The following is a 27,729-nucleotide window of genomic DNA, read 5'->3' on the forward strand; positions in this document are numbered from 1 at the left end:
AAATTACAATGCACTGCAAAGTACTGATACGACAGCATAAGAAGGACAGGACAGGATGACATTATTAAAACCTCAAATGTTGGAAATCAACATGGAAATGATTATCTCTGTTACTTGCATCCAGCTATCGATTAAGTAAGATGATCACAGTCAGCTTAAATGACAGTGATAAGGTGATTATGTAATGTCACAGGCCTTATTGTGCAAAAAAATTGCAAAGGGATGAGTTTTTGCTTTACCTTGATAAGCGAGTGGAGGCTCTTCTCCCCGAACATGTCCTGGAGGAAGGCGTTGTCCTCCGGTCGGCTGACATGTGGCTGCAGCTGGGAGGGCAGAGCCGCTAGCAGTTCATACAGACCTGAAGAGAAGACAGAAGAAACAGTGGGTCAGTATGCACCAATATTCAACACACACAAGCATGGAAACAGATGTACATGAATATACAGACTGCATGTATGAGTTGCATAAAAAGACGTGAACCTACTGTAAATACCTATAGTGCATTTAAAAACTTCTTAATTTTCACTTATGCTCCCCTTGTTTCCCCTTAATTAGATTCATATACAACCATAAAACACACACCTTAAAGTGTTACAAACCACTGTAATAGAACTACTTTACGACTTTTGCATTGGTAGCAAAAGAAAACACTGCATTTCCCCCCCGAGCCTCTACTTCCCACTATTGTCCTGGCCATTTCCTGTTGTCTGAGGAAGACTGCTGTCCTAAATCAGAAACAACTCTGCAAAACTCAATGACAGGCAACAAGACATTCCACAATTTGATCAGTTGAGAAGTTCAATATGAGTCTCCCTTTTTTTTGACAAACAGATGGCACACATGCCACAGGAGCCCTTCCATCCAAACATCTTCCTTGCCTGTAAACAATCAGGTTTTGGAGAGTGCATGTGTATTTGCACCATAGAAGTTTTGAAAGAGGTACTCAGGGTAGTTGTCTGTGTGGCTGCTGTGTTTCATTTGTTAAATATATGTCACAAAATGGAACAGTTCTAAAATAACCTTATACTCTTAAAATAATCAAATTTGACACAAGTAAAGTGAACAGGCTTGGCTGATGTCATAAACGCACAGGGAGAGCGGGTTTATCTAGGCCTCTATATAGCCCATATACAGGTCATTGCCATAGCATAAGGAAAGTTTGTTGGTGACATTGAGTAGAACAGGGTGTTTGGATCAGCGGTCCTACAGCATGAATATGAACCCCTCTGGAGCACATGCTGAAATCCACAAGGCCTTTGGAGGTTTCCTAACCCAAATTTATAAAGGGAATGAGTATTTCAAATTCAATTTAAAGAGAACCAGACTGGGGATCTGATGGTTTCAAGATTAAGCAGCAGAGGGGAGGTGAAGCGATCACAGAAATAAAAGAAAGAAAGAAAGAAAGAAAGAAAGAAAGAAAGAAAGAAAGAACACCAAAACCAGTAAGGAGAGTGACGTTCTCTCCAAAGACAACATGGTCTCGGAGTGAACTGGTTACAGAGCAGAAGCAGACACTTGTTTGTTGCTAGGTTCTGGCCTTGAGTGAGGGCGTGATGCCCTAAAGATGGGTCTACACTGTACACTTTTGGATTGTCCCAGGCCAAAGATGATAAATGTAGCAATATCTCTGGTTATGGCTGAAAAAGACTGGCCTTATGTCGCACTGTGAGGGAGGTTTGCAGACAGCCGGTGTTGTAGTAATGGGGATCAAAGAGTCTGGAACAAAATTTTGGCAGTGTCAGAAATTTACTTTTTTTACTCACACAGTGCGTCTACAGTTGCAACCTACATCTACTCAACAGAGGTCAACTGGCAGTGGGTTTTTATAAAGGCTGACAAATAATAAAGACAGTTTGGAGGAGGAGTGATCTGGTGATATCGTCCCACACCCACCAAATTATTATGATACTGAAAATGAATTATGCAGGTACGGAATTAACCACTTTCTATCAAATGCATAAAAAGGTTCACTCTTGAGCCATGTAAGGGCAGTATATTGAATTATTTAGAAGTAGTGCATTGACCTGTGGGAATCCAAGGGTTCTAGAATCAGTAGAGTTGAAAAAATGGGGAGCTGAGTTTTTGTAGAAGTTGGTCCTAAATTATGCAAAGTTTGTATAATCTTAGTGGTGTAACACGCAGATTAGGAAGAAATATAATGGCCCTCATTTTGTTATGTATTGAAATCCCACGTAACCAAAAAGAATGCATTCAAAGTGATGTTAAATATGCCTTTGAAAGGGCTTTACATCATTACTGTATGACTTCATCACATTCACATTAATTGATGACTTAACTAAGCTTAGTGGTGTAACACACAGATTAGGAAGAAATAGAATGGCCCTCATTTAGTTTAGTATTGACATGAATGTGGACCAGAGACTTGATGTGGACCTTTGCGGGTTGGCTGTGACCGGGGACCGGTGGAGCGGAACCGGACCACAGCGAACTTGTTAGTATGTGTGGTGACCAGATTCACATCCGCTGAAGTCAAGTGGTGGTGGGCGGATCGATCCAAATATTGATAATATCAATACCAAGTCAGTATCCATATCAGATTGATACTAGCGTGGTGAGATCAATACTTTGCTTTCAGTTTTTCTCTTGTATGCATTGCTGTGGTTTCGTCAAAGAGGTGACGGCCAGGTCGCCGGGCTCACTGCTTCTGTCTTAGCACACTTGGCTTCTCCTCTCCCCTCTTGTGTTTCAATGTTGTGCTGTCACATGACTCAGCAGTGCGAAGCAAACAAGCAAGCCGCATGCTCAGGTGCGCCCACACACCAGCACACACACAACACATACACAGACTGAGACACGGAGCAGAAGAATGGCATGGAAGAGCAGCGCCATGTGGCTATAATTTCAGAGGCAATGACAATAAGACAATGGCAAGCTGAATACTTTGTAAAAAGGTACAGCTAATTTAAAATACATTTTTGTATTGCAGTTTCTGAACACTACCTGAAAAAAAGAATTTGTTTTCTGGTGATCATTTTGTGCACTTTATTTAAGAAAAAAATTCCAGACATGACAATGTATGGGGAAAAATTGTTTTGTAACTTCTATTGTTTCTGGAAAAAAAAGTTATTTTGATAATGAAGAATTTCTATTTAATTATAAACTTTGTCCAAATTCTGTCCTGGGTTTTAACTATTTAATAATAAAAAAGGGAAACATCACAAAACACTTAAAGATCATGAAAATTAATTGAGATCTAGCAATTTGATGATGTATCCACCTTAATTACTGAAATGTATTGGTATCGATATCGGCAACACTGGCCTTGTATTTACTTGGTATTGGATCGATACCAAAATATGCAGTATCGCACACCACTACTGATTGGAGTATGTGCAGAAAGGTCTGCCACCATGTTACTGTGGGGTGGGGTGGGGTCCAGAGGGGGACATTAACTGTCTGACCGGCAGAGTGTAACCGGGCCAGAGTAAGAACCAGACCGGCCTTGTTAATGTGTGATCACAGCCGGACCCAGTTCTTCCGGTTCTCCTGTTTGTCTATGTTTGTCTCCTGTTTGTTTATTTTTGTTGATCTGGACCCCCCCAAGTTGCTGCTGTGAATGGACTCATCCACAGGCCGCCTGAAAACCCATCGTCATTTTCAAAAGTAATAACTCCAAAAGTATTGATCGTATCAATACGCAGTTTGCGTCTGTCTGATCCTTGACCCAAAATACATTAGTACTCCATAAGGCACAAGCCATCTCTGTCCAGTTTTTCAGTTATAAAGCTGATACACATACATGCATGCATGGACACAAAGGTCACTTGGCTTTTATAATATAGATAATTGAAATTTCCCTTATCATTAAATTTAATAATAAATACAATAAATCAAATATGAAATGCCACCCAACCTCAGATTCAGTAGGTGTTTTCAGACTCTTTATATATGTGGTACCCTGGTTTATTAGATCCAAACCACACAGTGTGGCAGGCAGTAAACTTGTAAGGCTGCCGAAATCTCAGTCTGTAGGAGCCTTAAAAACAGGGTTACATAAAAGGTCAGCTCCATACAGGGTGCAGTCAAGCTGAGATATATGCATCAAAGACCCCTTTACACATGCACCAGAAAAGGCCCCCCCAGATTCAAGCCCCTCAAACACAACCACACTGTACTTGAAACCCTTTGAACTAGCACTGATCATGTGAAGAAACTCTAAACACATTCACAGCAGAGCCATCGAAACGTCAAAACAAACTCAAGCGGCTTGGCTACCTTTCTGAGAGAGTCTTTCATCAGACGACAAGAGTGAAAGAGAGGGAGGAGGGAGGGAAAAAAATCCCTGCAGACGCAACTACAGTAATTCATAGCTGAAAATGATTGATTGAAAACAATAGTTGACGTCGTTGGCTGGATGAATGACTGACTGACTGAAGTGGCGGTCTGGCGGACCGAGTTAGAGAAAGTGTGTGCTGGCAGCTCTGGACGTTTGGCGAGAGAGCCATGGCTGACTAACTGAGCACATGTCATGGGCTGCTGCTGCTGCTGCTGGGCAGTCAGATAGATGGAGTATCATCTGCCACCCTCAACTCTCTGCTTTCTATTTGGAGGTGATTTGAGGATGGGTGATCTTTGAGCAGACACACAGGATGTATCAAGATGATATCCTGTTCTGTTCTTCAACTCACAGCCCATATTCTGTGTAGTGTTAGCGCCTCATACCTCACTCTTACAAAAGTCCTGTGGTAAAGAAAGAAAAAGAGCACAAGAGAATAGATCCTGCTCAGACTAAAGATTCATGACAAGACAAGCTAATATTTGAGCCAGTCTGCAACATCCTGTTAAACTGTTTTCACCAGTTCAGTTAGTCAACATGATGCACAGTTTTCCAAGGAATAGCTCTCTGTACTTCTGTAAGAACTGCTGACATTACAGGCTTTGAATGGATGCAATTAGTGGAAACCCAAATAAGGCTAAAATGTGGAAATATAGCATATTTTTATATGACGGTAACAGTATGATCTCACAGTAGTAATGATTCTATATTATATGTTGTATCATTTTATTTGGAATGTCAATTGCTTTCACATCAATTCACTTCAGTTGAAAATAAAACTTAAATTCTTTAGAAACTGAAGCTTTTTCGTTTGAACAGTACCATTGTGCAAATGTCTGATAATAGTGCAATTCAGGCTTCACTATACTATTTTCAAGGTTTACTGGTTTTAACTTTTATTTATTTTTTATTAAAAAATAATATTTAACCAGATAGAGTCCTGTTGAGATCAAGATCTCTTTTACAAGGGTGACCTGGCCAAGAGGTCTGCAGTACACTCCATGAAAGAATACAGGATTTTTAAGACAAGTAATAACAATACATTAACACAAAGAATAATTTAATTTCAGTGCTAATATAGTTCTCTGGCGGACACAGTTTCACCAGATCTCTGAACATACTTCCATTGTCGCATGGTACATATTGTTCAATCACCCAAACCTAATTGGAGGCATCTTAAAGGTTCAGTGTGTTATATTCAGCAGTGGTGGATGAAGTACTGAAGCTTAGTACTTAAGTAAAACTACAAATATCCTGCAAAATATATAATCAAGTGAAAGGAGAAGTACTACATCAACAATCTTACTTAAGTAAAGGTACTAAGTACTTACTTTTAAATGCACTTTAAAGTATTTTTTTAAAGTACAAGTACTCAATGGGTTTTGTCAATGTCTGGACTGTGCCATTTTGATAAAGGACTTATGCCTCTGCCAATGTCACCTAATAATTACAAGTAAGCGTATTGGAAAGGTTGGGTAGAAAGTACAGGTAATTGCCACAAAATGCAATGGAGTAAAATCAAAAGTATGCATTATTATTTTTACTTAAGTAAAGTACAGAAAAAAATGTGAAAGGCCCAACACTGCCCTCATTAGAGCTAGAGTTTGTTTTGTCCATTCTGAGTGTTTAGGTTGAGGCAGCAAATGACTTTCATCACAATTTTTTTTTTATAAAACCCAAGTGATAGTCTAAGTATCACTAATCCCTTAGTCTTTCCGTGCTTACGCACCTGAATTACTTCCCTCAGGGTGAACAACTTCGAAAAACATCGCAGTGCAACGTGATTAACTCCAACAAGGCAACTTTTTCCTTGGGAAGATATAACCAGCCTGTTCTGAGATAACAATGTACATAGATTTACATGTGCTCATACACCAGTGAAAACAAAACTATGAACATTATGCTCTACACTCTATATTTGTCTTCAATCCTCTTAAATCCCCTTAAATGCTGCACACTGAACCCAAAGTTCAGAGAGTACAGAGTTACTTGAAACAGCGGTATTCTGCATATCAATGAAATGTTCAAAACATGAGAAAACAAGGCAAATGAAAATGTACACCATCAATTTCCAGAGAAGTGTTGCTCAACATTCCAGAGTTGCTGTTACCTTCAAGCAGAAAAAAAAAAAACATTATCAAGACAGAATTTCACTACAGGAACAGCCACTGATAACGCTTCCAACAGGTGAGCAATGAGCCAAACATACAAGGAAAAACAACTTTTTCCTGCCACATTAATGGGCTGTGTGTCATCGTCAATCTGGACTGAACTGGGCTTTAAAGCTGCTAAACAAGAATGAGGTATTGCACACAACACATGTGCAATGGTCTTATTACAGTGACCCCTGCGGTTTTACTCAGGGCCGGTGTGAGATACTGTCCCCGGTATGTGATCATCTGATACATGGTTCTGGGCTCCTCATCAGCAGAAAAGCTTGCTTTCTAAATAACACAAGTCTGCCTTAGGGCAGCTGGCCTTCTCCACCATTTACAACCTGGAACTCCCAACAGAACATCTCACATAATATATATAAAACAATATTTAAAGAGACAGGGGATGAGGCGGAGGGGTGTAGGAAGGGTGATGAGAGCAGGGGGGTGGAGACATGGTAATGTCATTACTATTGGCAGTGAAAGGATACCAGTAGGAGGAGATGAAGGAAGGTAGGGAGGGAAGGAGAAAGCACAAATCCCAAAGCATTATTCTCCCCAGGTGCTGAGTCTCCCCCTCTGTCTTTGCTCTAAATGATTCAATTCTTTATTTGTTCTGACACGTATTCCTCCATGCCCATGCTTGGAAAATCTGTTCCAATGGTGCATTTTTGAGGAAAAAAAAAAAAAACTTCATTAGCTGATCAGGTATAATGATATAAATGAGGGGGGAAGTTGAACCAGAAGCTGCCACTGCACTCAGCTTTTGGGGTTACTATGTCAAGCTGAACTCCATGACCCAGAGAAAAACCCAGTTTCAAAAACAACAGAAAAAGCTGTCGAGAAGCCAGGAGCTAAACAAGGACACTGCTAAGCTGAAATTAAATTTAAGAATGGGTGGACAAGCAAAGAGGAGAAATGGAGACAGAGTGAGAGAGAAGAAATGAGCCTACACACAACCACAGAGGTGGTAAAATCACTGTGTGTGGACACTATAAAAAAGTGGAAAGAGGAATAAATCCAGAGCCAGATATATGGACACATGTAAAGATCAGTAATGTCAGAAACTGTATCCAATACAGAAAGTCAGAGACAAAATGAGAGAGGGGGAAAGAAGAAAAAGAAAGGATGCAGGATCGTGCCAACTCTGTACCACTAAAGGGTGGACCTCCTAGCTTTGCAGGGCTGGTCTGGCTTCATTTGATTTGCTTTGGCCAGACTATTCTGGACCCTCTTGTGCTGCGGCCTGTGTGTAGTGGACCTGGCACTATCTTGCAGTGGACCACTAGGTTCTGTTGTGGCTTAGTTACGGACTGGCCCAGACCAGAGGTCCCAAAGATCAGCATGATGTTGTGCAGTATGGCCGAAAACGGTCTTCAGAGAAATCAGAGGTCTCTAAAGCTTCCCGCATGAAGGAAGTGACCACTTTAACTGCCAAACAGCATTTCCCCTCTCACGCCCACACCTCCATAGTGGTTTAAGAAAATAACAGTGTTTTTCACAGATCCTTTTTATGTAAGATACAAAAAAAATCCCAGACAATGAAATGAATTAAACATGATACGCGTGAAATTGCTAGTCGCATAGGTCACCGACCTCAGGGATCTTTCTCGAGCACTCTACGACAGGGAAATTACAGGGAGTAATCTTACAACACTCGCGGTCGTAAACTGTGACCTTGCCTTTACATTGTAACTCCAGCATTGTTTACTTACATACAACTCCTGGGGGAACATGCTGGGGCCTGCTGGCAGAAGAAAATGTTTTCAGTCTGGCTGTAACTTAACAGATTTCTTCAAAATATTGTTGGACAGTATAGCACTGATACTGACAGAAGCCATGTCCACTATTAAGCACATACTGAAAGACAAACATTTTGTCTGTATGTTAAAAACTGATTTGTTCGAATACAGGAAATGAACACTGGATTTCGACTCTCATTTCCTCCCCTATGCAAGCATGTTCTCCCGGGTGCTGAATGAGTTACTGACTTCCCTAATACAGGGGTTGGACAAAATAATGGAAACACCTTAAAAAATCAACAAAATATAATTTAATATGGTGTAGGTCCGCCTTTTGCGGCAATTACAGCCTCAATTCTCTGAGATATTGATTCATACAACTTGTGAATTGTTTCCAAAGGAATTTTAAGCCATTCTTCAGTTAGAATACCCTCCAACTCTTTTAGAGACGATGGCGGTGGAAATCGACGTCTTACTTGAATCTCTAAAACTGACCATAAATGCTCAATAATGTTGAGGTCTGGGGACTGTGCCGGCCATACGAGATGCTCAACTTCATTAGAATGTTCCTCATGCCATTCTTTAACAATTCTAGCTGTATGGATTGGGGCATTATCATCTTGAAGTGAAGGTGTTTCCATTATTTTGTCCAACCCCTGTATATCTTACAGGAATACACAGAGAGCCTGATGTTTGCAGGGCTCACTAGTGAATGGAGAAAACTGTGACAATGACACCTGAAGGTTTTTTTTTTTTGTGTGTGTGTGTGTGTGTGTGTGTGTGTGTGTGTGTGTGTGTGTTTTGTAGCACAGTCTTCACAGTATGTCTTGTGAACATGTTTTAGGACCATCTGTTGAGAACAATGGTAGCAAACAGGAGTGGGAGCAGCAGCTGCAAATTGTGTAGGATAATCCACTCAAGGTTTGATTAATCTCCACAGCAGAGCAACATCTGAGATCCACATTAGCCATGGACCTGTATGATTATCAAGCAAATCTAAAGTAAAAAACAAAAAAAATAAAATTAAGAACATTTAAACAGTTCAACAGATTTGAAATAAATTACAATGCAGTGTATCAGAAGCTGGCGGACTACATTACAAGTATTTGAAAATGGTGAATTCTTTTTTTTTTTTTCCAAGGATGAGTATTCTGATAAAACAATGTGTTGTTTTGTTGAATTTACTTAATGTTGGTCAAGGATATTATTATAATAATTGATATGTATATGTATTACCTCTAAATTTCTGAAAACATTCTGCTCTTTGCCAAATGTTTTTGTATGCTGTGACTATAAAGAAAGGTCTAAAACAATACAAAAATAACTGCCTTCAACTTTGAGTCAAGGCCAAAAACCAGCATTTAAAAAAGAAGGAAACAACTTGAGATGTGTCATGATAATTGCTTGTATCAATTAAGATGAACATTTTTTATCTTTTTTTTGGCTTGTTACTCAGCTGTATCAATGACCAGAGATCATATGGTCTCATCATCAATACATACAGCTCTGGAAAAAAATAAGAGACCACTACAAAATTATTACTTTTTCTGATTTTACCATTTATAGGTATGTGTTTGAGTAAAATGAACATTTTTGTTTTATTCTCTAAAACTACAGACAACATTTTTCCCAAATTTCAAATAAAAATATTGTTATTTAGAGCATGTATTTGCACAACACAACACACGGTCAAAATAACAAAAAAATGCAGGTGTTTTCAGACCTCAAATAATACAAAGAAAACCAGTTCATGCTGATTTCTGAACAGCACAATACTAATGTTTCAACTTGGGAAAAGTTCAGACATCAATAGTTGGTGGAATAACCCTGATTTTCAATGACAGCTTTCACGTGTCTTGGCTCTCCACCATTGCTGTTGAATGACTTTATGCAGCTCCTGGCATAGGAAGTCAAGAAGCTCAGCAATGTTCGATGGCTTGAAACCATCCCTTTTCCTCCAGAAGTTTTCAAAGTGGGTTCAGGTTGGGAGATTGGGCTGGCCATGACAGGGTCTTCATCTGGTGGTCCGTCATCCACACTTTTATTGACCTAGCTGGGGCAAGGAGCATTGTTCTGATAGAAAAACCAGTCCTTAGAGTTTGGGAACATTGTCAGAGCAGAAGTTCAGTAGTTTTCAATAATTATTTTTTGATTCCAATTACTTTTGCTAATAGCACTGTTTTTGCCACCTGTAAGAAGATAGAGATGGCCTCAGTAGTGTGGCCATCATGGGCGGCTGTGGCTCAGTTGGTAGAGCAGGTCATCCTTTGACTGAAGGGTCGGCGGTTCGACTATCCACATGTTGAAGTGTCCTTGGGCAAGACACTGAACCCTAAATTACTCCCAGTAGAGCCTGGCAGTGCCTTGCATGGCAGCAGCTGCCTACCGATGTATGAATGTGTGTGTGAATGGGGGAAAGTGAGGAATTGTAAAGCGCTTTGGGCACCATAAGGTGTAGAAAATGCACTATATAAGTTCAGTCCATTTACCATTCCATTTACAGTAGTGGTGTTTATACTTCTCCTTCTTAAATAAGACATGGATCAAGTGTTTATTAAGTAGAACAAGGTGTGCTTGTGCTGTAATTCTACAGACGCAGGAATGGAATGGCTGTCATACATGCAGACATGCTGATTTCATAGGAAATTGCAGTGGTCTCTTAATTTTTTCCAGAGCTGTATATACATGTTGCAACAACCTCTGATGTTTTAATGTCATGGAAGACATGACAAAAATCTTATTAATTTCTATGAACAGAAACAGCTGTTATACGACTACAATGTTTGTTAACTGTTCACATCCCCAATTAAAAAAACAACAAAAAAGCTTGTGTAATATTCTTTTCTATTTGCAGCAAACTTTTCTAATATGATTATTCCAATATGTGCATGAAAGTATGCTGGTAAAAACTTAACCACTGAAAGAAATAACATTTGTGTAAGCACAATACTATGAAAAGAAAAATAAAAAAGTTGAAAGAAAGAGAAAGTAAATTAAAAGGCTTGGAAATGAGCCTTATTTTCTTCTAAAAAACGAAGATTCATCTTGTCAGGTATGCTTTTCATTAAAAAAGTAATCTCATTGTAAGAAAAAATGTCTTGCTTTGTTTTAATAAGGTATTCCTTCTAATATTGAACTCGATTTAACCCGTAACAGCATCAAACAATGGTTTACATAATATCCTAGCAGAAGAATAAGCACAACTTGCTTAAATGTTGGCTTTTCTTCTAGTTTTAAGGCCCATCACGCTGTTTGGCTCGACTTATGTGAGTTTAAAGAAATGAAGCCAAGCAAAATTAGCTTACCCCACTGGCGGCTGTTTTGCTTAATACAAGACAATGTGGTTATGTTTAAGAGTATTTGGCTTCTTTTTAAGCAGGCCGGTTTCCTGTAGTGTAAAGACAAAGATGAAGCAGAAAACACTGAAAAAGCCTGGATGGCTTTCTGCAATGGCAAGAAACAACAATTACAATGATGATTTCTGCACTTCTACAAACAGATTAATGTCCGAGGGGAGAAACTTTAGACAAATAGTGGGAGGGGTGATGGATTTAAACTGAGTCGGGAGCCAAACAAAAGGAGAAATATTTAAGGCCCCTTGTTCATGGCCAATACAGGACAGGCTTGAGTACGTCATCACTTCACTGCCCCCAAGCGACTGACTACCTGTGCCTATGAACCTGTTTTATACTTTCTTTCCTCTACAGTAGGAGGCAGAAGCAGGGAAAACAGGGGCAGTCTAGCTTGCCTGGTCTAACTGACCATATGACTGTTACACCATCACCTACCAGACAAAAAATTATAGAGTATTATGAGGTATATTAGCCAAGTAGACGCTGTGATTGTTAAACATGACTTCCAATGAGTCCAGCAGCGTTCTACTTGGGGTATAACAGTGGTAGACCGTGGAGAGAAGTAATATACTGTATAAAGCTGGCTGAGGAACATAACAGCAGGAGTCTGTGCTCTGTTCAAACCCACAAGCCACCCATTACCAGCTCCAAAGACCAAACCACTTCTCCATATTACAAAAAGTCAGGGGTCTGAGCCCTCCAACATCATCTTCGATGATTTCAGTGTCATGGTCTTTGAATAAATCCATCCTTTTGCAAGGAGAAAAAAACCACATATGAGCGAGTAGTTTTTGCAAGATGTTAGTTAGGGCTCCACGGCATGGAAAATGACTTCAAGTACTGCAGGCCGGTCCAGGTGCAATCAACCGTCACTCCAATCATATATCGACTGTTTCACTACCACAACCTGAACTCTGGATGTATGACATTTCAGGGCCTGCAAAAGAATCCATGGCCCTTCAGTGAGGTCATGCCTCAATCAAGGGAGAGTGAAGACATTCCTGGTTGTAGGGACCTTTTCAAAGAGCCAGAATAGCCCAAGCTTTTCAAAAACGATTTACTTTATTTCATCCTATTTGCAACATGCCATCAAATATCACATAGTTAAGTGATTCACCCATCGTGTACTCCCTGCTTCGTCACACCTTTATACTTCAAAGACCTGTCAGCACATTGAAAACAGAGCTCGGGACAAAAGTACAAGTCTAATCAACATAATTGAATGCATATAGTCTGCAATATCCTTCCACCACTTTAGGAGCCAGTAGTACTTTGCAGCTAAAATAGTTTTAGCAATCACACTGCAGACAAGTAAGTGGAAGCACCTGCGACAGGTCTGGAATAAAGTAAATAATAAAATGGACTTGGAATCTTGTCCAGTGGCCCTTCTGCCCGACATCCAAAAAACTCACAAATGACATATAATCTAAAGGGAAGACAGAACATGGAGAACAGACAAAAGGTTAGAAACATCTGGGCGGGGGGGATGATGACAGACACAGTATTATGGATTAAGACAGGTAATAAGAAATGTTTAAGAGGAAGAATAAAGTGCAGTGCCAGTCTTGGGATTGCTCAATGCTGGGATGAAAGGACCACAAGGCTGTGGGGAGGCTGAGTTTGGCAGTGGCCATCCAAAACTTCTCTTTTCCCCCAGAAAGGATATGAAAGGCTGTTGTTTGGCTGAGTCTGAGCTTAGATTGATTCTAACGTGGTAGACAAAACACAGAAGCCACAACAAGCCGGCCAGATCCAAATGACCTGCCACCTCTGCTTACTGTGGCAATGGAACAGGAGCAGACTTTCTGGAACAGGCCGGCATGTTCTGTTCAGAGCTGCAGTCAGATCCTTATTTCTAGAAAATCTTCCAGGGATATGAGAGGCATGGGAGCCAATACCACCTGAAACGGTTTCATTTTAATCATACATTTACAGCAGCATTTAAGACAACGTGCTTCAAATTTACATTTAATCCCTATGTCAGAATTGAAAGACTATTACTTAACATTCGACTGCCTGTCGGTCAAACAGAGCACATGGACTGTAAAGCTGTTTTCAGGTTCTCTATAATGCAAGTGAGCATGTCCTACCCACCATTGACCAATTTAGTGCCCTGTGTGCTCTGGAAGGGGAAACGGGAGAATATCACCCTTCCTCAAAAATAGAGAATGAATTATTCTTATTCAGACAAATAAAAGTCATCATTCTTCTCCTTCAGTTGCACTCACTAGATGTCCTTCTTCTACATCTGCTTCCTTAGACAGTTCTTTTTTTTTTGCTAAAATGATGTGGAAATTTTGGTTCTGATATAACTGGAAACAGGGAGCTCTTCCAGTGGCAAGAAAAATCCAAGTGTTTCGATACTGTATCACTGCGGTGCAGAACCGGCTACTGGCCAGGGACCACGACAAATGGCTGGAAGCTCCCCTTGGGGATCAGCACCCCCCCTTCCCCAACCAACCCAAGTCGTGCTCAGTCCTCCCCCAAACCCTCCCTACCATCTCCCACGAGCTGAACCTGGCCAAGGCCAGATACTCCGGATTCTTGACATCAGGATGGAAAAATGTACTTTTATCCTTGACAGAAAAAACAATGTGGCTTATATTGCTAACAGTGCTATTATGTGGAGCGTGTGTTTTATTCTAATCTTTATCTTTTTGCATTACACTTCCGTATGTTTCCATGGAGAAACCATGAGGCAGTGGATCTCATTATCTTGTATCATTATACAGCCATCACCTTCTTTATCACTAGACAGATGAGGAAAAGATGGCTGGAATTGCTCATCTATCACACACAAACATGCACACACTCAGCCAATAAGTTATTAGTGTATCTGGTAAAATCATTGTCCTGTTGAAAGATTTCCATGTGTAGTCTTTCATGCAAGTAGTGTCGCCCACCTCTTCCACAGCTGCGCATGGCTCAGCCACCCTTATCTTTAAATGCTGTGCGGGGGCCGTAAACCTTGATAGAACATGCAGGTACAGTTTGAAATAACACAGTTAACTTTAATGAGGTTAATAAAAGGGCATGTGCTCTTTAGAGGGGCTGGTTTCAAAGCATGTGTGCATAGTTCTGGACTGGTCTGCGGTGGATGGTTAAAGTGGCACCATGCAGTGACAATAATGATACAAGGGGGGATGGCTTGTCGGCATGCTGTACATAGACACCGGCCAAAAGAACCTGCACATTGTCTCCAAACCACACATTTATTTAGAAGTGTAAGATTTTTTGGGAGAGATTTTGGAGAAATGTAAAATAGTATTTATTATGTTTCTTATCAGGAGAAAATGAGGTTAACTTTATGTTACATTAGAATGAGCCATTTATATTCACAAAGGGAGCGGATCTTGGTTCACTTGGTGCACCATGCTATACCACTGTTTGTCAGTCCCCCCAGAAAAATGCAGGCAAAAATCTTTGAACATGCGATGGAATATGCAGGGTTTTTATGTGGTGACATTGCGGGAATTTGCAAAAAAATGCTCAAAGTTGCGAAAATATGTGGGAACTGGAAAATCATGCGTTTCAGTGAAAAAAACTGATTATTCTCCCACACCCTATTCTAACTAGGCTACTACTAAGTGAAAAATGTCTAATTACATCCTATGATAAGCAAACATAAGAAAGAAAGAAAGAAAGAAAGAAAGAAAGAAAGAAAGAAAGCATACACTAAATCAGAGAAAGTGCTGGTTATGTTTAAGTTTTTCTTTATTTTCAAAGCATGGCTCAAACATAGCTTTAACATTCCTGAGTCAGAAGTGTCAAAAATAAAATAATTGCTTTCTGCTTCAAAAAGTGAGGTAGAACAAGGCCATCTGTTTCAAGGCTATTATACCTTATATGTTCATATAACATTATTATCGCTGCAGCAGAAAACATTTTCAAATTTTCTGTGCTGGAAAAGTGGCTCTCCAGCTTCAGTTTTCTTTTATGTTCCAACGTACAGTTGCATGGGGTGCAAAATAGTATGCCGCTACTTTCATGCAGGACATCAGAGTACTGGCTTGCTCCATCTTGTAGATATTTTTTTCGGCAAATGAGCTGCATTTTTCATCATCTTGCAGGATTTTTTCTGAGGCTTGCGATTAGTTTACTTTCTGTGCACGTGCGAGCCAAGGATGTTGCATATTGCATATTACATCGCTACCCATGTCAAGTTACAATAAAATATCCTTGAAACTTTACGTGCAAAAATGTGTAGATTAAGAAATCACGGGAGAACAGCAGATTTTTCGCGGAAATATGCTGTTATTGCGGTGAATATGCTCCCTTTTTTAAAAAATGCGGACCCCTGCATAATACGTGCTATTTCCTTGATTATGCATTGAATTATGTGATCACGCAATTGCATTTTTCTGGAGGGACTGGTCTTTCTATCGCACTCTAAACAGACTTCCTCTTCACAATTTTCTTATTTCTTTTTTAGCAAGTGGCATCCACTGTGAAGCTACATTATTATTAGTATCAGCTTTTATGTTTGAGTACGGAGCAGAGTTATTATCCATTTCATGTAAAATACCAGAACAGAGAAAACTTTCACTGACTCTAATAAGGGGATTTTTGCTGCCACTGTTGAGAATAGGGGGTTGTGGAGTTGGTTTCAATACTAAATTTGCTGCTAGTTGTCACTAATATCACACAGTGAACTAGTTTTTTATTGCAATCAGGGTAAGTAAGAAAGATTATTACAAGAGGATATTAGATGATAACAAAAATAGCATTAAAGCTATCTGGAATATACTAAACAATATTATAAAAAATGGATCTAGACATAATAGTCTGCCTAAGCATTTTATTGATAAGGATAGTGAAAACTATAACATGAAACAGGTGGCTAATAGTTTTAATGAATTCTTTGTAAATGTAGGGCCAGATCTTGAAAGAAAAATCCATGATCCAGGGAAATATGGTGAACATTTATCAGAAAGAAACAAGTGCTGATTGTTTCTTAAAGCAGTAGATGAAAATGAAATTGTTAATATTGTTAGAAAATGTAAGAACAAACTGTCGACCAACTTTAATGATATTAATATGTCACTGGTGAAAAAGGTCATTGAGGGGATTTCAAAACCACTAACCTACATATGTAACTTATTTCAAACCGGTTCATTTCCAAATACAATGAAAATAGCTAAAGTCATACCTCTATACAAGGCTGGAAACAAGCACCATTTCACAAATTACAGACCTGTCTCCTTACTGCCACAGTTTTCAAAAATATTGGAAAAACTTTTCAACAACAGACTGGACACATTCCTAGAAAAGCACAAAATACTTGCAGAGAATCAGTACGGGTTTAGGACAAACAGATCAACAGCATTGGCAATAACTGAAGCAACAGCAGAAATCACAAATGCTATAGATAATAAACAATATGCCATTGGAATATTGATTGATTTAAAAAAAGCCTTTGACACCATCAACCATAAAATATTACTCACTAAACTGGAAAGGTATGGCATAAGGGGGATTGTGCTGGACTGGGTAAAAAGTTATTTAAGTGGCAGTCGGCAGTTTGTGAAATTGGGTGACTGTGATTCATCATGTTTGGACATTGCTTGTGGGGTCCCCCAGGGGTCAGTATTGGGTCCTAAATTTTTTCTTCTGTATATAAATGAAATATGTAAAATTTCCAAAGTATTGCACTTTGTGTTATTTGCTGATGATACAAATATTTTCTGCTCTGGGGATAACTTACAAAAATTACAGGAGGAAGTTAGTACAGAAATGAACAAAGTAAAAATGTGGTTCGACAGAAACAGGTTATCATTAAATCTTAGCAAGACAAAAATAACAATACTAATGACATTTGGTAATTGTAGAACTAATTCACAGGTAACAATAAAAATAGACAGAATTGAAATAGAGAGAGTTCATGAAATAAAATTTCTGGGGGTAACCATTGATGACAGAATCCGTTGGAAAGCCCATATCAAATATGTACAAACCAAAGTCTCCAGAAGCATTGCAATAATAAATAAAGCAAAGAAGATTTTGGATCACAAGTCACTTCACACTCTATACTGTTCACTAGTTTCACCATATTTACAGTACTGTGCTGAGATCTGGGGTAACAACTATAAGACCTCACTACAGCCACTATTATTCAAAAAAGAGCAATTCGGATCATTCATAATGTTGGCTACCAGGAACACACAAACTCATTATTCTTACAGTCAAAATTACTCAAGTTCACAGACATTGTGGACTATCAAACAGCTCAAATAATGTACAAAGCTAAAAATAATCTTTTACCAACAAATATACAGAAATTATTCAGTATTCATGAGGGGGGTTATGATTTAAGGGGGAAAATTAACTTTAAAATTCCCTTAATACGCATGACTAGGAAGGGTTTTTGTGTTTCTGTCAGCGGGGTGAGACTGTGGAACAGATTTAATATAGAGTTAAAGCAATGTCCAAGCATGAAAGAATTTAAAAAGAGGCACAAAGACACAATTTTTCAGAGGTACAGGGATGAGGGAGGGCTTGGGGATCACTGGGTGTGATAAAGATGTACAAGTATGTGGTAAGTGTGTGTATATGTATGTATAGGTGTGTATGTGTGTGTGTATATGTAGGTGTATAGGTGTGTATGTGTGTGTGTATATATGTAGGTGTATATGTGTGTATAGATCTGTGTATGAATATGTATTTACATATATGTGTTATTGTATTATGTGTTTATGTAAATCATATTATATTTGTTCATAATAATGTAAAGCCAGAAACATAATTATTTACTAGTAAGTATCAGTCATATTATGGCATTGTGTATAGAAATGATTAGACTAGGAAGGTTATTATTGTTATAAATTATATAAGGAGAAGGGGTGGGAGTTTATAAGTTGTACTTCTTCTCACTCCTTTTCGAATATGTATTATATGTCTTATGTTTAAATATTTTGTTTATTTATTTTCTTCTGTTTGACAGTCATGTTTGAAATAAATACATCAATCAATCAATCACTCACTCAGGCTTTTGTCATATCAAACCTAAAACCCAACATAGGTCTCTATAGACTCTATAGAGGCTCTCTATGATGGGGATTCACCAACTGTTGTTATTTATCCCCCATTAAACAATTACAGATATATATAAAATATATGAAAAATATTTATAAAATCAGTTACTATAGTTACTACATCACATTATCTTTGAATGAACAAAGATTAAAACACATAAACAAAATTTAAAAACTAGAAGAAAATAATTCTAACGAGTAATACAATGTAAATTAAAAAAAAACAATGACTTGTTTCTCAAGAACTTCTGAAACATTCAAAAAGAACTTAATAATGTATTAAACATAAGAAGATCCAGATAAAATGCATTATATTCAGTATATTTTATGGTCAATATGATACACAGCTCTTAACAAGAAAGTACATCATATACAGGAGGGATATGATTTCATTACTGTTTGTCTGTCAGCAGCATTACGTAAAAACTACTACAATGTATTATGGTCATGAAACTTCTCAGAATTGTAGATGTAACCCATTCAATAGATATCATTATATAACTACACAAAATTGGGTACAGTTGTCGTTTTCATTCATAGTTTAGACATACCTAGCGTCTTGCTTATTGTACAGTCTGTTTGGGGTGTTGGTCCTCCAGCCACACCCACCTCTTCTTCATGTGTCCCCCTGTAGTGTTCATGTATAAATTCCCTGTGTGCCCGTAGCTCTCCCCTTTTGCATATTCTCTCTGGAGAGAGGTCAGTGCCCATATTGTCACATCCTCAGTATTTGTACACTTATTTGCTAATATTTCTTAATATTTATGTCATCTATGTTTAAGTCTATTTACTTTGATATTGAACTTGTTGGTTTTATTGTCTGTCCCGCATGGTGTTAGCATGATATTTTCATCACTGGGTACAGTGCACGAAATAGCATCCCAGCTAACTGTTTATATCCTGTTATCCAGGTATGTTGTTGGCCCTTTTGCATATTGTCTCCAGCGAGAGATCTGGGTACAGGGCACGAATTAGCATCCCAGCTAACTGTTTTATATCCTGTTGTCCAGGCTAAATTAATGGAGAGTGCCTCCGCATGAATCACTGTGTCTTCAGTTTACGCATGTCCAACAACAAAACAACGCAGAGGGAAAAGTCCAGTCACACAGAGCATGGATTAAAGACCAGCCTATCAAATTCTTGGAGCAGGGCCAGAAGATGGGCAAATAATCTATTTCACACTTCTTTGTGGAGGTGTGCACTCACTTCTGGCCATGTTTTATCTAGTTGAGAAAAGAGCAGGAATGTCTTGATTTTATTGCCTCTTTCATATGGCAACTTTGACCTTTGTGAATTTCTTGAATATTTCTCTTAAAGTTATTTATTCTTATTTTTCTTTAAGTCAATATGCTTTTCTTCTTTACATTTTAGCAACATAAACTAACCTGTAATTGCCCCGTATGCTCTAGATCACTTCTATCGCTATTCTACCCTATTCTACATCTTCTCCCCACAACTGAACAATTACAAAAAACAAAAAAAAACAAAAACAAAAACAAAATAACAGGCAATCACATAATAAGTGCACAAACACAGAGGAAATGAGACTACAAGGAGCAAACACCCACTCTCGCTCCAGGAGGTTTAGTGACCTCAGAACGCCATAAACCAAAATCTGCATGTCTGAGGGTCTCTGCTGGGGAAACTGAGACCTTAGGAGAAAAAAAAAATTAGAAGCTCCTCACATCCAGACAGTGTATACAAAGCTGACTCTGAATCCCAGAGGTCAACTGGACAAGTTGCATTAACAACACCCTAAACATTAAATTCGAGCCTTAATGATATCAACAGAAAAGTGATGGTAAATGTTCCCATTGTTGTCAAAAAGTGGGAAATTCCACTATGTGCTTTACTACAATATGTTAACAGTAGAGCTGACCCAGTTAACTTCCACTAAATTTTGGCATTCATATTTTTTTTTCTTCATTAAATCTGTGACAGAAGTGTAATAGACTTCATTTGAAAGGGAATACCTAGTTTTTGTGTTTAACCCATGGCTGAAACACAACTTAAACTACAACAGTCTAACATCAAATGCTCCAAATGTAACCCTCCAATGACCTGGTATTTGTTAGGACAACTTCTACAATGATGTATATGTCACAATAGAGATTGAAATCCAGTAGGATTCGTAATCCTACTAGGACAGATAGGAATTTTAGTTTGTCCTAGGACTAAAATTCCTATCTGTCCTAGTAGGATTACGAATCCTACTAGGACAGATTGAAATTTTAGTTTGTCCTAGGACAAACTGAAATCCTACAAGAAATTAGGATCTGAAGATTAACCCTAACCCTAACCCTAGGACAGATAGGATTTCAGTTTGTCCTAGGACAAACTAAAATTCCTATCTGTCCTAGTAGGATTATGAATCCTACTGGATTTCAATCTCTACTGTGATATATACATTTCCAAATTATATGGCACAAATTTTACATTTTACTTGTCTTATGTATTATTTTTCTCTCAGTTTTCCTGCATCAGTGTGTGTTTATCAGACTTTTTTGAGCCTGGCAGTATCACTATGACATTGAATGATGGCAATTCTGTTGAGGTTGATGGACCAGTTGTAAACAGAGCATAATCCACACAGAGCAACAGAAAAAAAAAAAAAATTCTCCAAACTTAACCTTGCAGCTAATGGAGTTTAATGGGAGACAAATGGTGAGCAGCAGACAGAGCAGTGGGCTGGTTGTGTCTGTCTGACAATCCCTGAGTGGGAGCTGAAATAAACTGAGAAGAGCCGAGCCAACCCAAGCGGAGGCGTAACAGTTATCTGTCCCTGACTGAGCCCACAACAAAAAGTCTATCACAGCTGAGCAGGAGGAGAAATCTCTTAACAGCAGCTGTCTGGAGGAGAGACGAGAGCTGGAGAGCAGCTGCATAGTTTGTTGGTGGGGGGAAGTGACGGGCGGAGGTTACTGAGTGTACAGGTTAATCTGAGCAGAGGTCTGACTTATTGCCGAAATATCCCTGTGGATCTGGCTCCCGCATCATCAGCCCTATGAAGTGTTTGCACAATTAAAAGCTAATTTTGTGTCTCTTCTTGGCTGCCTTTTTAGAATGTGAATTCATGGATGTTTATCTATTAGATCCTAAGAACAACGGCCAACAGAATGTCACATCACAGCTATACACATCCATCCTGAAGCATGGGGCAGGTTTTTCTGAATGATGAAGATTAGGAGCTGGGTTCACAAAAGAAAAATGCTTCAAACACCAAGAAAAGGGTCAGTAACAAACGGGGCTAAAAAAAGAACTCAAACACTCAGGTGTTACACATTGCAGTTCCTCAAATGAGCACTTGAGGCTGTCTCCAAACCCCATAAGCCCTATGTAAAAGGTCCTGTGTGTCATATTCACTGATATCTACAGGTAAAGTTGAAGATTACAACCAACTGAACAACATTGTCTCCACATACAATGGCAGCAAAAATCGGTTTGGTTAAAGGGATATGAATTCTAGTTTACACTTAAACACACTAGGTGACAGTAATGAGTAAGTTTCACTTTTGGTTTTACGCCAGTTACGGCAGTTAATGAACGCACCCCCACGTATATACCCCAGTATTGTTTTGTGAAGATGGTCTGTTTTGTTTGTATTCTCTTTTAAAACTGTTTAATTTATCTGAAGCAGTTCTTCAGCACATCTGTCATGTTCAACCTCTGACAGAAAATAAATCATATTTAAATCAAAAATAACCTTCTGATGTCTTCCCAACTTCACAATTAACTTATGCATATATGACTTCCTATCAGTGAAAAATTGAAATGAATCCAACTAGTAGTTTGAAGAAAGAAGATTGTTGATGACATTGATTAGACATTGGTGACCTTGAGTTTGACCCTTAAAGGTCACTCCAGGTCAAAGGTCATGGACACAAATGAAAGTCCCTAGTAACTATATTGACATCTCTAACCATTTCTATGCTATAAGCCATCAGAACATAGTCCATTATAACTGAAGGCAAATTTTTAATGTCAAAAATGCATCAAAAATTCCAAAAAATCTTAATTTGTCACAAATGTTAACAAGCTTTGTAGACAAGAAACTACAAATAAAATTTGAAATGAATGTGACTGTTAGTTCTGTCAGAGATGTTTGAAGAAATTGCTGACAAAGACGAAGATGACGACGGTGACAACAACACAGCCTGTTCAGCTCATGGTCTATTGGCCGGTGAGCTAATAAAACCAAGATGACAACCGCCAAAAAGCCAAACTCAAGGCTTCTAACAGCCATTTACAAACCAATGGGTGACGTAACATAGGCCTTGTTCACTTTTCATATACAGTCCATGGACCAGCAGCATCAGCTAAAGCATTATCATTAATATCTTCCAAAGCATCAATAAAAAAGTTGAAAGTTATACATTGAATTGAGTCTCTGTAACCCAATCACCAGGACAGCCTCTCCAGCACTCCCCGTGGTCGTATCTAAAGGCTAGTTTTCCAACATTTTATTGTTTCTGACGTTTATTTTCTCACTATTTCATTTCATTTATTAGACTCTATTTCACACAGAGGCCTGTTGTTTATTTGGGCTGAGACCAAGAGAAAGAGAGGGATGGTATGATTTTACATGTACCCACATTTGTCTGCCCACGTATTTGCTCTCCAAACACTCCAATAATGAGTGTTTTAATAAAATCTACAAATGAAGGGACACACACACTCATACACTTCTCTGCCCAAACCTGGTGATGAAATAGGAGAGCTGCTACTAAAGAACAGTTATATTAATGATAATATTTTCCCCATTATGTTAAAGCCTAAGCCTAGTACTTCATCATCTTTTTGTGTGCAGTGAGGTGTCTATTGATGGCAAGAAAAGATACTGACAACATACTGTAATGTCTTTGTGTTTGTTGGCAGCCTGCATAAGAGGAGGACGTGTTGGTATTGGTCTCTTTGGATTTATGTTTCTCTGTCAAGGTGTTTCTACCTTGATGCCAAAGCTCCAGACTGATGATTTGAGTCTTTCAGAAGCTTATGTACATCTTATAGTAGACTACAAATCAAAAGATGCACCAGTGGCCTGACACCACTTCAGTACAGCCATGCTTTTATTATTTTTTTCCTTATGGTATACTATAGAACATAAGTGAACACATATAAGTCAGTGCCATACATAATATTTAGAATCACAGGGCCTACAAGTGTCTTAACCAGACTTACTGAACAGAGACTGTAAACCTCTGTCAATCTGTCAAGTTGAAAATTATATATCTGTCCAGATTTATATAATAAATGTAGTGAAGACTTTGATGGAATTTAATTTTAAAAAAGGCAAGACAAGGCAAATTTATTTGTATCAGTCTCTGACAGGTAATGTCACACCAGCAAAACTGCAGTGCATTTCAGGATTGTTCTGCCATTTTGGTGAGTTAAAACAATTCAGCGCGGACTAGACATGTCTCAACCAATAATTCAAATGATTAAAAATTCAACCGTGGAATAGGATTTTTCAGTTTTCCCACCTGGAAAAGGGGTTATTATGGGCAGCAGATGGAGGACATAACAAAAAGACGTCGGATTGCCTGGATTGCTGCAGAGACTAAAAGACATCACTTTCAACAACATATCTTCTTTTGTGAGAGTTTGATCTCGGTATTTTCACAAAGTTAAAAACAAAAGTTTTTGTTTGTTTAAATAATAACTCCTTGGGCTGACTGTCTGACCTGTAAAGCTAACTAGAGCTGATGTTGTATTTTAATGTTGTTGTTTGTTACTCAGGTAAACAACACAGAGGGAGGGCAGCACACCTTAATAGGAATGTCCCAATCTGATCTAAAGATCGGTATCGGCTGCCGATCCTGCATTTTTTAGAAGATCAGATCGGATGTAGTCACAAGATCCAGGCCAGGTTCTTGGGGCGGGGGGGTAAACAAACATCCTGCCTGGTAAAGGAAAATGAGCTGCACAACAGTGAGAGGCTTAGAGGAATGACTAAAGGGTCTATCAGTTTCACTTTCACTTTATGGTCTGCGCATTCTCATTATGAGGTACGTACAGTAGTAATGTGCGAGTCAGATTTTCTTCAATCCACAGGGCTTTTGTGGAATTATTTGACATGACCCAACCCAACCTGCGAGTAACCCACTGAACCACACATCACTAATGTACGTCACGGAATGCACCCCCATACAATACCTGGATGGACCTGTCCATAGACACGCTACAGCAGTGGCAAACATACGGACATCAATTCAAATCCGAATATTGACTCCCAACGACGTCTATAGACGTCAGTTATGTTTTTTTTATGGGAGGGGGGTGCTTGTCGGTGAAAATCAGGCTTGTAATCAAAGAATTGTAATCATAGAATTTAGTGTACTGACAAACAATATAAAATAAATAAATAAAAAAAAAAAAAAAAAAAAAAATAATAATAATAATAATAATGATAAAGGATATATAACATATATAACTACAAGCACTCGGAGAGTGCAGACCTCCGCCAAGGCAGATCAGTGCCCTGGCTTTGGATGAAAATTTCAGGAAATGTTGATACTGGCACAAGGAACAAATGATTCAATTTTGGTGGTGATTGGGGGGGCCCAGTGATCTGCCTTGGCGGAGGTCTGCGCTGTCTTTTCTAGAAAAGCACTTGTAGATCACAGACCTCCGCCAAGGCAGATCAGTGGGCCCCCCTGGCCCCCCACCCCCGCTCACCACCAAAATGTAATCATTTGTTCCTTGTGCCAGTATCAACAATTCCTGAAATTTTCATCCAAATCCATCAATAACTTTTAGAGTTATCTTGCACACAAACAGTTAAACCAACGCCGACAAAAACATAGCTTCCTTGGCAGAGGTAACGAATAAATAACAGGATCAGTAGGTGGTGGCAGCGCAGCAGGAAGTTGAAGAATGAGAGAGAGAAGATGGTGAAAGGAATGAAATCGGAAAAGTTGAGGCAGCTCACACTTGGACAGAGTATGTCGCTGAGGTTCCGAGAAAAAGAGTGTTGTCAAAAAGATGATAAAGACACCAATCAAAGGAGGGAGCTTTATAGAAAATCAGCCGTAGAGAATCAAAGCGGGCTGAGTGGTGAGCATCAGCGGGTCACATGGTTTCACTGCAACAGCCCAGCTCATCTGACAAATCCTGGTCAGACGAATGTAGTGAACCTGACTCAGATTCGAAAGATGATCTGGACTATGGCAGTGAAACCATGCACCATGATCCACCGTGATGCTCACCGCTTGGATCAGATCTTGATCAACTGGGAGCAGCAGAGCCTCATCCCCAGCGTTTGTGAACGGCAGTTTTCAGATCTTGCCACAGATTCTCGATTGGATTTAGGTCTGGACTTTGACTGGGCCATTCTAACACATTAATATGTTTAGTTGTAAACTATTCCATTGTAGCCCTGGCTTTATATTTAGGGTCATTGTCCTGCTAAGAAGGTGAACCTCTGCCCCAGTCTCAAGTCTTTTGCAGACTCCAACAGCTTTTCTTCCAAGATTGCCCTGTATTTTGCTCCATCCATCTTCCCATCAAGTCTGACCATCTTCCCAGTCCCTGCTGAAGAGAAGCACCCCCAGAGCATGATGCTGCCACCGCCATGTTTGTCAGTGGGGATGGTGTGTTCAGAGTCATGTGCAGTGTTAGTTTTCCACCACACATAGCGTTTTGCATTTAGGCCAAAAAGTTTGATTTGGGTTTCATCTCACCAGAGTACCTTCTTCCACATGTTTGCTGTGTCCCCCACATGGCTTCTGGCAAACTGCAAATGGGACTTCTTGTGGTTTTCTTTTAAGAATGGCTTTCTTTTTGCCACTCTTCCATAAAGGCCAGATTTGTGCAGTGCAAAACTAACACTTGTCTTGTGAACAGATTGCCCCACCTGAGCTGTGGATCTCTGCAGTTCATCCAGAGTCACCAAGGGCCTCTTGGCTGCATCTCTGATCAGTGCTCTCCTTGTTCGGGCTGTAAGTTTAGGTGGACGGCCATGTCTTGGCAGATTTGCAGTTGTGCCGTACTCTTCCCATTTCTGGATGATGTCCGTGAGATGTTCAAAGTTTGGGAAATCTTTTTATAGCCTAATCCTGCTTTAAATTTCTCCACAACTTTATTTCTGACCTGTCTGGTGTATTCCTTGGACTTCATGATGCTGTTTGCTTCCCAATATTCTCTTAAACATCTGAGGCCATCACAGAACAGCTGTATTTGTACTGAGATTACATTACACACAGGTGTACTATATTTAGTCATTTGGTCAACATTTGATCATTCAGCAATCATCAGGGAACTTTTGAAGGCAAATGGTTGCACTCAGAGAAAAGGGGGCTGAATACTTTTGCACACCACACTTTTCAGTTTTCTATTTGTAAAACAATAATAAAATCATGTATCATTTTATTTCTACTTCACAATTGTATACCACTTTGTGTTGGTCTTTCACATAAAATTCCAATAAAATATATTTATGTTTGTGGTTGTAGTGTGACAAAATGTGGAAAAGTTCAAGGGGTATGAATATTTTTGCAAGCAAACTGTATGTGTATATTTTCTGATGTGATGTTGTGTTTTCCCCCAGTCCTGTAGGGATGTTGTGCTTTTCTTTTGCCTTTTTGCAGGAAGCTACTGATTGGTGCCGTCAGATGGACCAGCCTTTAAAGATGGCCCTGGATGCAGCAGCTCTCTCTCTCTGGTCTCTGCCCAGCTCCCAACAGAGATCCTGCTGCGTTTCGTCACCAGAAATCATGTTATACATTTGTGTCTCTAATAGTGTGTATTGTAAATAGATGTATATAGTGCTTGAATCAGTCCAAATTTCTGGTAGGGGAGGGTGGCTCTTTCTGTGTTAACACTATTCTCCTGGGTTGTTTTTTTTTTTTTTTTTTGGTTAAGGGAGTTAGGTTAGTTTATTGTATTTTATTTCCTGAATTAATTTTTTTGTAGGAAATTTAGTTTTGCTTTGAAGAAGGCTTTTTGTTTGTTGTTTTAGCTGAGCCCTCCCCTAACCCTTTTTGAGTTTGTATAAAATAAATATTTTGGACTGTAGTTTTCTGGTCTGATGTTGTGCTTGGGAGTTGGGAGAGGACTTATGCTGCGTTTCTACTATGTGGAACCAGCTCAACTCGGCTCGACTCGGTATTCCTGGAGAGCGTTTCCATTACAAGATACTACCGACTTTACAGTACC

General features: G+C 39.1%; 1 protein-coding gene across 1 annotated transcript in view; it reads right to left on the bottom strand.

Moving 5' to 3' along the window:
- LOC115411697 (MAGUK p55 subfamily member 7-like) overlaps positions 1 to 27,729 on the bottom strand; it is a 134,262-nt gene that overhangs the window by 97,472 nt on the left and 9,061 nt on the right. Inside the window, exons 4-5 of the mRNA XM_030123912.1 lie at positions 8,166 to 8,197; positions 240 to 358 (exon numbers count right to left, since the gene is read on the bottom strand). Of these exons, the coding sequence (XP_029979772.1) occupies positions 240 to 358; positions 8,166 to 8,197 (151 nt within the window). The remainder of the gene's footprint in view (positions 1 to 239; positions 359 to 8,165; positions 8,198 to 27,729) is intronic.

The sequence above is a fragment of the Sphaeramia orbicularis genome, chromosome 20 (genome assembly GCF_902148855.1).
Source record: "Sphaeramia orbicularis chromosome 20, fSphaOr1.1, whole genome shotgun sequence".
NCBI classification, from domain to species: Eukaryota; Metazoa; Chordata; class Actinopteri; order Kurtiformes; family Apogonidae; genus Sphaeramia; species Sphaeramia orbicularis.